Here is a 12,747-nt window from a genome sequence, read left to right as displayed (position 1 = left end):
CAGTCACACGGGTGGCAGTGATGGTCAGGGACCTCGACGGACCAGACCCGGGCAGCAGAGGCTGGCTCTGGGGACGTGGAACGTCACCTCTCTGTGGGGGAAGGAGCCGGAACTAGTGCGGGAGGTGGATCGCTACCAGTTGGATCTGGTGGGGCTTACCTCCACGCACAGTCTTGGCTCTGGAACCGTACTCCTGGATAGGGGTTGGACTCTATTCTACTCCGGAGTTGCCCAAGGTGTGAGGCGTCGGGGCGGGGTGGGGATACTCACTAGCCCCCGGCTGAGCGCCGCTACGTTGGAGTTTATCCCGGTGGACAAGAGGGTCGCCTCCCTACGCCTTCGGGTTATGGGGGGGGAAAACTCTGACTGTTGTTTGTGCCTATGCCCCAAACCGCAGTTCTGAGTATTCGGCCTTCTTGGAGACCCTGAATGGAGCCCTGCAGGGGGCTCCAGTAGGGGACTCCGTAGTCTTGCTGGGAGACTTCAACGCACACGTGGGAAACGATGGAGACACCTGGAGAGGCGTGATTGGGAGGAAGGGCCTCCCTGATCTAAACCCGAACGGTCGTTTGTTGTTGAACTTCTGTGCTAGTCATGGAATGGCCATAACAAACACCATGTTCGAACATAAGGATGCTCATAAGTGCACGTGGTACCAGAGCACCCTAGGCCAAAGGTCAATGATCGATTTCGTAATCGTATCATCTGATCTGAGGCCGCATGTTTTGGACACTCGGGTGAAGAGAGGGGCGGAGCTGTCGACTGATCACCATCTGGTGGTGAGTTGGATCAAGGGGTGGGGGAAGACTCTGGACAGACCTGGTAAACCCAAACGGGTAGTGCGGGTGAACTGGGAACGTCTGGAGGAAGCCCCTGTCCTGGGGATCTTTAACTCACACCTCCGGCGGAGCTTTTCAGCCATCCCTGTGGAGGTTGGGGGCATTGAACCTGAGTGGGCGATGTTCAAAACCTCTATTGCTGAAGCTGCGGTGATGAGCTGTGGTCTCAAGGTTTTAGGTGCCTCAAGGGGCGGTAACCCTCGAACACCGTGGTGGACCCCGGTGGTCAGGGAAGCCGTCCGACTGAAGAAGGAGTCCTTCCGGGTTATGTTATCCGGGAGGACTCCGGAAACAGTTGCAGGGTATCGAAGGACTAGAAGGGCGGCAGCTTCTGCCGTGTCAGAGGCAAAGCAGCGGGTGTGGGAGAAGTTCGGAGAAGCTATGGAGAAGGACTTTCGGTCGGTACCAAGGTGCTTCTGGAAAACCATCCGGCACCTCAAGAGGGGGAAGCGAGGAACCATCCAAGCTGTGTACAGCAAGGGTGGGACCCTGCTGACTTCAACTGAGAAGGTTATCGGCCGGTGGAAGGAGCACTTTGAGGAACTCCTGAATCCGACTAACACGCCCTCTATGGTTGAGGCAGAGCTGGAAGCTGATGGGGGATTATCGTCAATTTCCCTGTTGGAAGTCACTGAGGTAGTCAAACAACTCCACAGTGGCAAAGCCGCAGGGGTTGATGAGATCCGTCCAGAAATGCTGAAGGCTTTGGGTGTTGAGGGGCTGTCTTGGTTGACACGCCTCGTCAACATTGCGTGGAAGTCTGGGACAGTGCCTAGGGGTTGGCAGACTGGGGTGGTGGTTCAGAAAGTGTGTGCCAGCTACAGGGGTATCACACTTCTCAGCCTCCCTGGTAAAGTCTACTCCAAGGTACTGGAAAGGAGGGTTCGGCCGGTAGTCGAACCTCTGATTGAAGAGGAACAATGCGGATTCCGTCCTGGTCGTGGAACAACAGACCAACTCTTTACTCTTGCAAGGATCCTGGAGGGGGCCTGGGAGTACGCCCATCCGGTCTACATGTGTTTTGTGGATCTGGAGAAGGCGTATGACCGGGTCCCCCGGGTGATACTGTGGGAGGTGCTGCGGGAGTATGGGGTGAGAGGGTCACTTTTGAGGGCCATCCAATCCCTGTACGCCCAAAGCGAGAGTTGTGTCCGGATACTCGGCAGTAAGTCGGACTCGTTTCCCGTGAATGTTGGCCTCCGCCAGGGCTGCGCTTTATCACCAATCCTGTTCGTGATTTTCATGGATAGGATATCGAGGCGTAGTCGTGGAGGAGAGGGGTTGCAGTTCGGTGACCTGAGGATCTCATCGCTGCTCTTTGCAGATGATGTGGTCCTTATGGCATCATCGGCCTGTAACCTTCAACAGTCACTGGATCAGTTCGCAGCCGAGTGTGCAGCGGTTGGGATGAGGATCAGCACCTCCAAATCTGAGGCCATGGCTCTCAGCAGGAAACCGGTGGATTGCCTACTCCGGGTAGGGAATGAGCCATTACCCCAAGTGAAGGAGTTCAAGTACCTCGGGGTCTTGTTCGCGAGTGAGGGGACAATGGAGCGAGAGATTGGCCGGAGAATCGGAGCAGCGGGGGCGGTATTACAGTCACTTTACCGCTCCGTTGTGACGAAAAGAGAGCTGAGGTAGAAGGCAAAGCTCTCAATCGACCGGTCGATCTTCGTTCCTACCCTCACCTATGGTCATGAAGGCTGGGTCATGACCGAAAGAACGAGATCACGGGTACAAGCGGCCGAAATGGGTTTTCTCAGATGGGTGGCTGGCGTATCCCTTAGAGATAGGGTGAGAAGCTCAGCCATCCGTGAGAGACTCGGAGTAGAGCCGCTGCTCCTTTACGTTGAAAGGAGCCAGTTGAGGTGGTTCGGGCATCTAGTAAGGATGCCACCTGGCTGCCTCCCTAGGGAGGTGTTCCAGGCACGTCCAGCTGGGAGGAGACCCCGGGGAAGACCCAGGACTCGGTGGAGAGATTATATCTCCTCACTGGCCTGGGAACGCCTCAGGATCCCCCAGTCGGAGCTGGAGGATGTGGCCCGGAGAAGGGAAGATTGGGGTTCCTTACTGGAGCTGCTGCCCCCCGCGACCCGATCCCGGATAAGCGGTGGACGATGGATGGATGGATGGATGGATATATAAAATATATATATATATATATATATATATATATATATATTATATATAAATCTAATAAATCTTTCAAACCAGCTTGAAATTGTATTGCATGTTTATACATGTCTGCGTAAAGAAAATATCGAATAACATTCATAATAAAAGATGTGGTTGAATTGATTGAGAGAGCAATGATATCAAATTAAACAAATATATTTATTATGTACATGCATGTGGTAATTGTATGTTTAACACGTCATGTGCAGGTCTACTGGTACTATAACTGTAATGTACAGATGACGTACAGTCTGTATACTTACTGGTCGCTTCAACGCAGACGAACACTGGCGGCGGCTGTAACGCAGACGAACACTGGCGGCGGCTGTATTCTACTTGCGGCGGCTGTAACGCAGACGAACATAGTATTCTATTCTCTAAGTATTCTACTTGTGACGTCATCGCCCGAACATTGCCGAAGTGGATGCTCTATGCGCAGCGATCTATTGTTGTTTGCGGAAGTCATTTTTATGCTGTTATGATCGTGATTTATTTCGAATACATCAATATTAAAAATATATATATGGCACATTTCACAATAGATATGCAACCTCCATCATATACCAAGCCCAATAACACTGACGACAGATCATTTCGTAGGCCCTTTAAATATTTTATAACAGAGTATAGTCGTGTGTACAGTAACCTCAGACCTTCAGACAGGCAGCGATGTCTGCGCTCCACTGTGGAAATGTCCAGGGCTTTTATTGTGAAAGGCAAGAAGGAAGTTTGCCGTCTTTGAGCGTGTGTTTCTACATATATTAAAGATGCTCCACAACAACCTCCTCTGATATAACCCCACAGACCGTGGGACTACGGAGGCTCCGTTCTGCTCGACCTGATTGGTCGATGTCTTTGTTAGTGAAGCATCAAACTTCTTCCAGAATAAAATGTAATCTTCACATTCTGTGTGAAAGTAGTCCAGATAAAACCAACGCTACATTAACGTGAGAACCTTTCGCTCTACATGTCGGACGATGGTTGTCTGTCTGTGACAAATAGCCAATCAGAGGTGAGTATTCAGGGTTGAAATATAGAAAGCGGTGGACGGCGAGGTGTTTTTACTCGAGGGGGAGACGAGAGCTCCTCACTGCAGTTTTACACGGTTGGGTCGTTGCTATGGTTACCAGCAGGCGTGGGTGTGTGTGTCTGTAGGTGTGGTTGCCGTGGTTACCGGTCTGTAGGTGTGGCTGAGGTGGAAGAAGGAGCTGATGCTGCGACTGTAGGAGAGGAGCTCCTCCAGGTAGAGAGTGGGGAGACGGTCCAACACGTCCCCCTGATCAGAGACACACTGTCTGCAGCTGCACACACACACACACACACACACACACACACACTCAACACCTTCACATCAAAAGCTTTGTTTCACTGTCAGTAACCGTCTGTAGATATTTGATCTGAGAGCTGCGTGTTTAATCCCTGCAGTGACTCTATATTAGCGTTAGCATTAGCATGTGTCCTGCAGTACCTGTGTGTGACATCCTGCAGGTATTGGACACTTTTGTCCAGAGACGTCTTCAGAGCGTCCTCGCTGCTCTCCTGACGAAGTCTCCCGAGCAGGTCATCCAGATGCACTTTCTTCCTCTGATGACACAACAGCAAAGCATCATGGGAGAGCCTCCTACCTGCAAAGCTGTTCTGTCTCAGACACTCACCTGTGTGTGTCGCTGCTGTGAGCGTCTCAGCTCGTGCAGGTGTTGTTGTACATCTTCTTCTCTGCTCTCTAACCTGCGGCTGTGTGTCTCCCATAGCAGCGCTGCTCCTCGCATCACAACAAACACACACCTGCTGAAACTGAGAGCACGACGGGCAGCGGAGTCACAGCACAGCTGCAGACAGACAGGTTACAGACAGACAGGTTACATACAGACAGGCAGAAAGGTTACAGACAGAGACAGACAGGTTACATACAGACAGGCAGAAAGGTTACAGACAGAGACAGACAGGTTACAGACAGACAGGTTACAGACAGACAGGTTACAGATAGACAGGTTACAGATAGACAGGTTACAGACACAGACAGGTTACAGACAGAGACAGACAGGTTACAGACAGACAGGTTATATACAGACAGGTTACAAACACAGACAGGTTACAAACACAGACAGGTTACAGGCAGAGACAGACAGGTTACAAACACAGACAGGTTACAAACACACACAGGTTACAGACAGAGACAGACAGGTTACAGACGAGACAAGTTACAGACAGACAGGTTACAGACTGAGACAAGTTACAGACAGACAGGTTACAGGCAGACAGATTACAAACACAGACAGGTTACATACAGACAGGTTACAGACAGACAAGTTACAGACTGAGACAAGTTACAGACTGAGACAAGTTACAGACAGACAGACAGGTTACAGGCAGACAGGTTACATACAGACAGGTTACATACAGACAGATTACAAACACAGACAGGTTACATACAGACAAGTTACAGACTGAGACAAGTTACAGACAGACAGGTTACAAACACAGACAGGTTACAGACATACAAGTTACATACAGACAGGTTACAAACACAGACAGGTTACAAACAGACAGGTTACAAACAGACAGGTTACAGACAGACAGGTTACATACAGACAGGTTACAGACAGACAAGTTACAGACAGACCGGTTACATACAGACAGATTACAAACACAGACAGGTTACAAACAGACAGGTTACAGAAAGACAGGTTACAGACAGACAAGTTACAGACTGAGACAAGTTACAGACAGACAGGTTACACACAGATAGGTTACATACAGACAAGTTACAGACTGAGACAAGTTACAGACAGACAGGTTACAAACACAGACAGGTTACAAACACAGACAGGTTACAGACATACAAGTTACATACAGACAGGTTACAAACACAGACAGGTTACAGACAGACAGGTTACAGACAGACAGATTACAGACAGACAGGTTACATACAGACAGGTTACAGACAGACAAGTTACAGACAGACCGGTTACATACAGACAGATTACAAACACAGACAGGTTACAGACACAGACAGGTTACAGACACAGACAGGTTACAGACAGACAGGTTACAGACAGACAAGTTACAGACTGAGACAAGTTACAGACAGACAGGTTACAGACAGACATGTTACAGACAGACAAGTTACATACAGACAGGTTACAAACACAGACAGGTTACAGACAGACAAGTTACAGACAGACAGTTTACAAACACAGACAGGTTACAGACAGACAAGTTACATACAGACAGGTTACAAACACAGACAGGTTACAGAAAGACAGGTTACAGACAGACAGGTTACAGACTAAGACTAACATCTAAGGCAGCCAATCGCTCTTCGTCCTGACTCTGGCTTCGTCCAATCAGAGTGAGGAGCTGAGAGCTGACAATGTCCTTCACTTCCTCATCAGACAGCTGCAGAGCAGACAGCGCCTCCTACAGGACGACATGTTGAAAACAAACAAGAATAATCAGTGAGAGTAATATTCAATTATAATAATCTATTATAATAAAAATAAATATAACTTAGTATAATATAATATAAATTAATATAATATATTATAATGTAATACAACATAATATAATATACATTAATATAATATAAAGTCAGTGTGTTTCACCTCACAGCGCTCCACCTCAGCCAGTCGATCCTGCCACTTCTGTTCATAACAACAATGGAGCTGATAGAGGAAGTCAGCATGAAGACCGTCTGAACACACACACAAACAGACAGACACACACACACACACACACACACACACAAACAGACAGACAGACACACACACACGTTCAGGTTCAGGTTCTTCTGTGCAGAATGACTATAAAGCCTGTGGATGGAGACACTGAGTTGTTACCGATCAGTTGATTCACAGCTGTCAGCTGGTTGAACCAATCAGAGACCAGAGCAGTGGAACAGGAGGGCGGGACCATAGACCTGAAACAGAGACTGTAATTGGACGTCTGACCCGCCTGTCACTACCTCATATAATGAGGCGTGCACACCAAACACAAAGCACATTTTTCATGCGGTGCAATTACAAACAAACTCTTTGCAAAGACGTGAACAAGTGTGTAGATATGTGTGTGTAGATATCAATGTGTAGATATGTGTGTATATATCAGTGTGTAGAATTCAGTGTGTAGATATGTGTGTGTAGATATGTGTGTAGATTTGTGTGTGTGGATATGTGTGTAGATATCATTGTGTAGATATGTGTGTGTAGATATGTGGTGTAGATATCAGTGAGTAGATATCAGTGTGTAGATATCAGTGTGTAGATATCAGTGTAGTAGATATCAGTGTGTAGATATCAGTGTGTAGATATCAGTGTGTAGATATCAGTGTTGTAGATGTCAGTGTGTAGATAGCAGTGTGAAGATATCATTGAGTCGATATCAGTGTGTAGATTCAGTATTAGATATCAGTGAGTAGTATATCATTGGTATGATATCAGTGAGTAGATTATCAGTGAGTAGATATCAGTGATGTAGATATCAGTGATAGATATCATGAGTAGATATGCAGTGATGTAGATATCAGTGAGTAGATATCATTGTGAGAGATATCAGGGATAGATCTCAAGTGATGTAGATATCAGTGAGTAGATATCGTGTGGTAGATATCAGTGATGTAGATATCAGTGTGTAGATATCAGTGAGTAGATATCAGTGTGTAGATATCAGTGAGTAGATATCAGTGTGTAGATATCAGTGAGTAGATATCAGTGTGTAGATATCAGTGTGTAGATATGTGTGTGTAGATATCAGTGTGTAGATATCAGTGTGTAGATATCAGTGTGTAGATATCAGTGTGTAGATATCAGTGAGTAGATATCAGTGTGTAGATATCAGTGAGTAGATATCAGTGTGTAGATATCAGTGTGTAGATATCAGTGTGTAGAGTGTGTAGATATCAGTGAGTAGATATCAGTGTGTAGATATCAGTGTGTAGATATCAGTGTGTAGATATCAGTGTGTAGATATCAGTGTGTAGATATGTGTGTGTAGATATCAGTGTGTAGATATCAGTGTGTAGATATGTGTGTGTAGATATCAGTGAGTAGATATCAGTGTGTAGATATCAGTGTGTAGATATCAGTGAGTAGATATCAGTGTGTAGATATCAGTGTGTAGATATCAGTGAGTAGATATGTGTGTGTAGATATCAGTGAGTAGATATCAGTGTGTAGATATCAGTGAGTAGATATCAGTGTGTAGATATCAGTGTGTAGATATCAGTGTGTAGATATCAGTGTGTAGATATCAGTGTGTAGATATCAGTGTGTAGATATCAGTGTGTAGATATCAGTGTGTAGATATCAGTGTGTAGATATGTGTGTGTAGATATCAGTGTGTAGATATGTGTGTGTAGATATCAGTGTGTAGATATCAGTGTGTAGATATCAGTGTGTAGATATGTGTGTGTAGATATCAGTGTGTAGATATCAGTGTAGATATCAGTGTGTAGATATGTGTGTGTAGATATCAGTGTGTAGATATCAGTGTGTAGATATCAGTGAGTAGATATGTGTGTGTAGATATCAGTGAGTAGATATCAGTGAGTAGATATCAGTGTGTAGATATCAGTGAGTAGATATCAGTGAGTAGATATGTGTGTGTAGATATCAGTGAGTAGATATCAGTGTGTAGATATCAGTGTGTAGATATCAGTGTGTAGATATCAGTGTGTAGGTATCAGTGTGTAGATATCAGTGTGTAGATATCAGTGTGTAGATATCAGTGAGTAGATGTGTGTGTGTAGATATCAGTGTGTAGATAGCAGTGTGTAGATATCAGTGTGTAGATATCAGTGAGTAGATATCAGTGAGTAGATATCAGTGAGTAGATATCAGTGAGTAGATATCAGTGTGTAGATATCAGTGTGTAGATATCAGTGTGTAGATATCAGTGAGTAGATATCAGTGAGTAGATATCAGTGAGTAGATATGTATGTAGATATCAGTGAGTAGATATCAGTGTGTAGATATCAGTGTGTAGATATGTGTGTGTAGATATCAGTGAGTAGATATGTGTGTGTAGATATCAGTGAGTAGATATCAGTGTGTAGATATCAGTGTGTAGATATGTGTGTAGATATCAGTGAGTAGATATCAGTGAGTAGATATCAGTGTGTAGATATCAGTGTGTAGATATCAGTGTGTAGATATGTGTGTGTAGATATCAGTGAGTAGATATCAGTGAGTAGATATCAGTGAGTAGATATCAGTGAGTAGATATCAGTGTGTAGATATCAGTGTGTAGATATCAGTGTGTAGATATGTGTGTGTAGATATCAGTGAGTAGATATCAGTGTGTAGATATCAGTGTGTAGATATCAGTGTGTAGATATCAGTGTGTAGATATGTGTGTGTAGATATCAGTGAGTAGATATCAGTTTGTAGATATCAGTGTGTAGATATAAGTGTGTAGATATCAGTGTGTAGATATGTGTGTGTAGATATCAGTGAGTGAGTAGATATCAGTGAGTAGATCAGTGTGTAGATATTGGGTTTGATGAGATATCCGTCCAGAATGCTGGAAGGCTTTGGGTGTTGAGGGGCTGTCTTGGTTGACACGCCTCGTCAACATTGCGTGGAAGTCTGGGACAGTGCCTAGGGGTTGGCAGACTGGGGTGGTGGTTCAGAAAGTGTGCCAGCTACAGGGTATCACACTTCTCAGCCTCCCTGGTAAGTCTACTCCAAGGTCTGGAAAGGAGGGTTCGGCGGTAGTCGAACCTCTGATTGAAGAGGAACAATGCGGATTCCGTCCTGGTCGTGGAACAACAGACCAACTCTTTACTCTTGCAAGGATCCTGGAGGGGCCTGGAGTACGCCCATCCGGTCTACATGTGTTTTGTGATCTGGAGAAGGCGTATGACCGTCCCCCGGGTGATACTGTGGGAGTGTGCTGCGGGAGTATGGGGTGAGAGGTTCACTTTTGAGGGCCATCCAATCCCTGTACGCCCAAGCGAGAGTTGTGTCCGGATACTCGGCAGTAAGTCGGACTCGTTTCCCGTGAATGTTGGCCTCCGCCAGGCTGCGCTTTATCACCAATCCTGTTCGTGATTTTCATGGATAGGATATCGAGGCGTAGTCGTGGAGGAAGAGGGTTTGCAGTTCGGTGACCTGAGGATCTCACGCTGCTCTTTGCAGATGATGTGGTCCTTATGGCATCATCGGCCTGTAAACCTTCAACGTCACTGGATCAGTTCGCAGCCGAGTGTGCAGCGTTGGGATGAGGATCACACCCCTCCAAATCTGAGGCCATGCTCTCAGCAGGAAACCGGTGTATGGCCTACTCCGGGTAGGGAATGAGCCATTACCCCAAGTGAAGGAGTTCAAGTACCTCGGGGTCTTGTTCGCGAGTGAGGGGACAATGGAGCGAGAGATTGGCCGGAAATCGGAGCAGCGGGGGCGGTATTACAGTCACTTTAACCGTTCCGTTGTGACGAAAAGAGAGCTGAGGTAGAAGGCAAGCTCTCAATCGACCGGTCGATCTTCGTTCCTACCCTCACCTATGGTCATGAAGGCTGGGTCCATGACCGAAAGAACGAGATCACGGTTACAAGCGCGCCGAAATGGGTTTTTCTCAGACGGGTGGCTGGCGTATCCCTTAGAGATAGGGTGAGAAGCTCAGCCATCCGTGAGAGACTCGGAGTAGAGCCGCTGCTCCTCACTGGCCTGGGAACGCCTCAGGATCCCCCAGTCGGAGCTGGAGGATGTGCCCGAGAAGGGAAGATTGGGGTTCCTTACTGGGCTGCTGCCCCCGCCGACCCGATCCCGGATAGCGGGTGACGATGGATGGATGGATGGATGGATATTAAAATATATATATATATATATATATATATATATAATATTTATAAATCTAATAAATCTTTCAACCAGCTTGAATTGTATTGCATGTTTATACATGTCTGCGTAAAGAAATATCGAATAACATTCATAAAAAAGATGTGGTTGAATTGATTGAGAGAGCAATGATATCAAATTAAACAAATATATTTATTATGTACATGCATGTGGTAATTGTATGTTTAACACGTCATGTGCAGGTCTACTGGTACTATAACTGTATGTACAGATGACGTCCAGTCTGTATACTTACTGGTCGCTTCAACGCAGACGAACACTGGCGGCGGCTGTAACGCAGACGAACACTGGCGGCGGCTGTATTCTACTTGCGGCGGCTGTAACGCAGACGAACATAGTATTCTATTCTCTAATTATCTCCTTGTGACGTCTCGGCCCGACATTGCCGAAGTGGATGCTCATGCCAGCGATCTATTGTTGTTTGCGGAAGTCATTTTTATGCTGTTTTGATCGTGATTTATTTCGAATACATCAATATAAAATATATATATTGCACATTTCACAATAGATATGCAACCTCCATCATATACCAAGCCCAATAACACTGACACAGATCATTTCGTAGGCCCTTTAAATATTTTATAACAGAGTATAGTCGTGTGTACAGTAACCTCAGACCTTCAGACAGGCAGCATGTCTGCGCTCCACTGTGGAAATGTCCAGGGCTTTTATTGTGAAAGGCAAGAAGGAAGTTTGCCGTCTTTGAGCGTGGTTTCTACATATATTAAGATGCTCCACAACACCCTCCTCTGATATAACCCCACAGACCGTGGGACTACGGAGGCTCCGTTCTGCTCGACCTGATTGGTCGATGTCTTTGTAGTGAAGCACAAACTTCTTCCAGAATAAAATGTAATCTTCACATTCTGTGTGAAAGTAGTCCAGATAAAACCAACGCTACATTAACGTGAGAACCTTTCGCTCTACATGTCGGACGATGTTGTCTGTCTGTGACAATAGCCAATCAGGTGAGTATTCAGGGTTGAAATATAGAAAGCGGTGGACGCGAGGTGTTTTTACTCGAGGGGGAGACGAGACTCCTCACTGCAGTTTTACACGGTTTGGGTCGTTGCTATGGTTACCAGCAGGCGTGGGTGTGTGTGTCTGTAGGTGTGGTTGCCGTGGTTACCGGTCTGTAGGTGTGGCTGAGGTGGAAGAAGGAGCTGATGCTGCGACTGTAGGAGAGAGTCCTCCAGTAAGAGTGGGGAGACGGTCCAACACCGTCCCCCTGATCAAGACACACTGTCTGCAGCTGCACACACACACACACACACACACACAACACTCAACACCTTCACATCAAAAGCTTTGTTTCACTGTCAGTAACCGTCTGTAGATATTTGATCTGAGAGCTGCGTGTTTAATCCCTGCAGTGACTCTATATTACGTTAGCATTAGCATGTGTCCTGCAGTACCTGTGTGTGACATCCTGCAGGTATTGGACACTTTTGTCCAGAGACGTCTTCAGAGCGTCCTCGCTGCTCTCCTGACGAAGTCTCCCGAGCAGGTCATCCAGATGCACTTTCTTCCTCCTCTGATGACACAACAGCAAAGCATCATGGGAGAGCCTCCTACCGCAAAGCTGTTCTTCTCAGACCACTCACCTGTGTGTGTCGCTGCTGTGAGCGTCTCAGCTCGTGCAGGTGTTGTTGTACATCTTCTCTCTGCTCTCTAACCTGCGGCTGTGTGTCTCCCATAGCAGCGCTGCTCCTCGCATCACAACAACCACACACTGCTGAAACTGAGAGCACGACGGGCAGCGAGTCACAGCACAGCTGCAGACAGACAGGTTACAGACAGACAGGTTACATACAACGGCAGAAAGGTTCAGACAGAGACAGCAGGTTACATACAAGACAGGCAGAAAGGTTACAGAC

At 46.5% G+C, this 12,747-nt stretch overlaps 1 protein-coding gene across 3 annotated transcripts in view; it reads right to left on the bottom strand.

Annotated features, from left to right (window-relative positions):
* LOC115013554 (coiled-coil domain-containing protein 180-like) overlaps positions 1–4,805 on the bottom strand; it is a 21,445-nt gene extending 16,640 nt beyond the window's left edge. For all 3 annotated transcript variants that reach the window (XM_029439938.1, XM_029439939.1, XM_029439940.1), the window contains exons 1-3: positions 4,670–4,805; positions 4,483–4,598; positions 4,189–4,315 (exon numbers count right to left, since the gene is read on the bottom strand). In XM_029439938.1, coding sequence (XP_029295798.1) covers positions 4,189–4,315; positions 4,483–4,495 — 140 coding nt within the window. In that variant the 5' untranslated portion in view covers positions 4,496–4,598; positions 4,670–4,805. The remainder of the gene's footprint in view (positions 1–4,188; positions 4,316–4,482; positions 4,599–4,669) is intronic.
* Between the last annotated feature and the right edge of the window lie 7,942 nt (positions 4,806–12,747).

Source organism: Cottoperca gobio, chromosome 9 (genome assembly GCF_900634415.1).
Source record: "Cottoperca gobio chromosome 9, fCotGob3.1, whole genome shotgun sequence".
NCBI lineage: Eukaryota > Metazoa > Chordata > Actinopteri > Perciformes > Bovichtidae > Cottoperca > Cottoperca gobio.
Note: the sequence above shows the minus strand (reverse complement) of the source record. Positions and strands in the feature narration are given on the sequence as shown.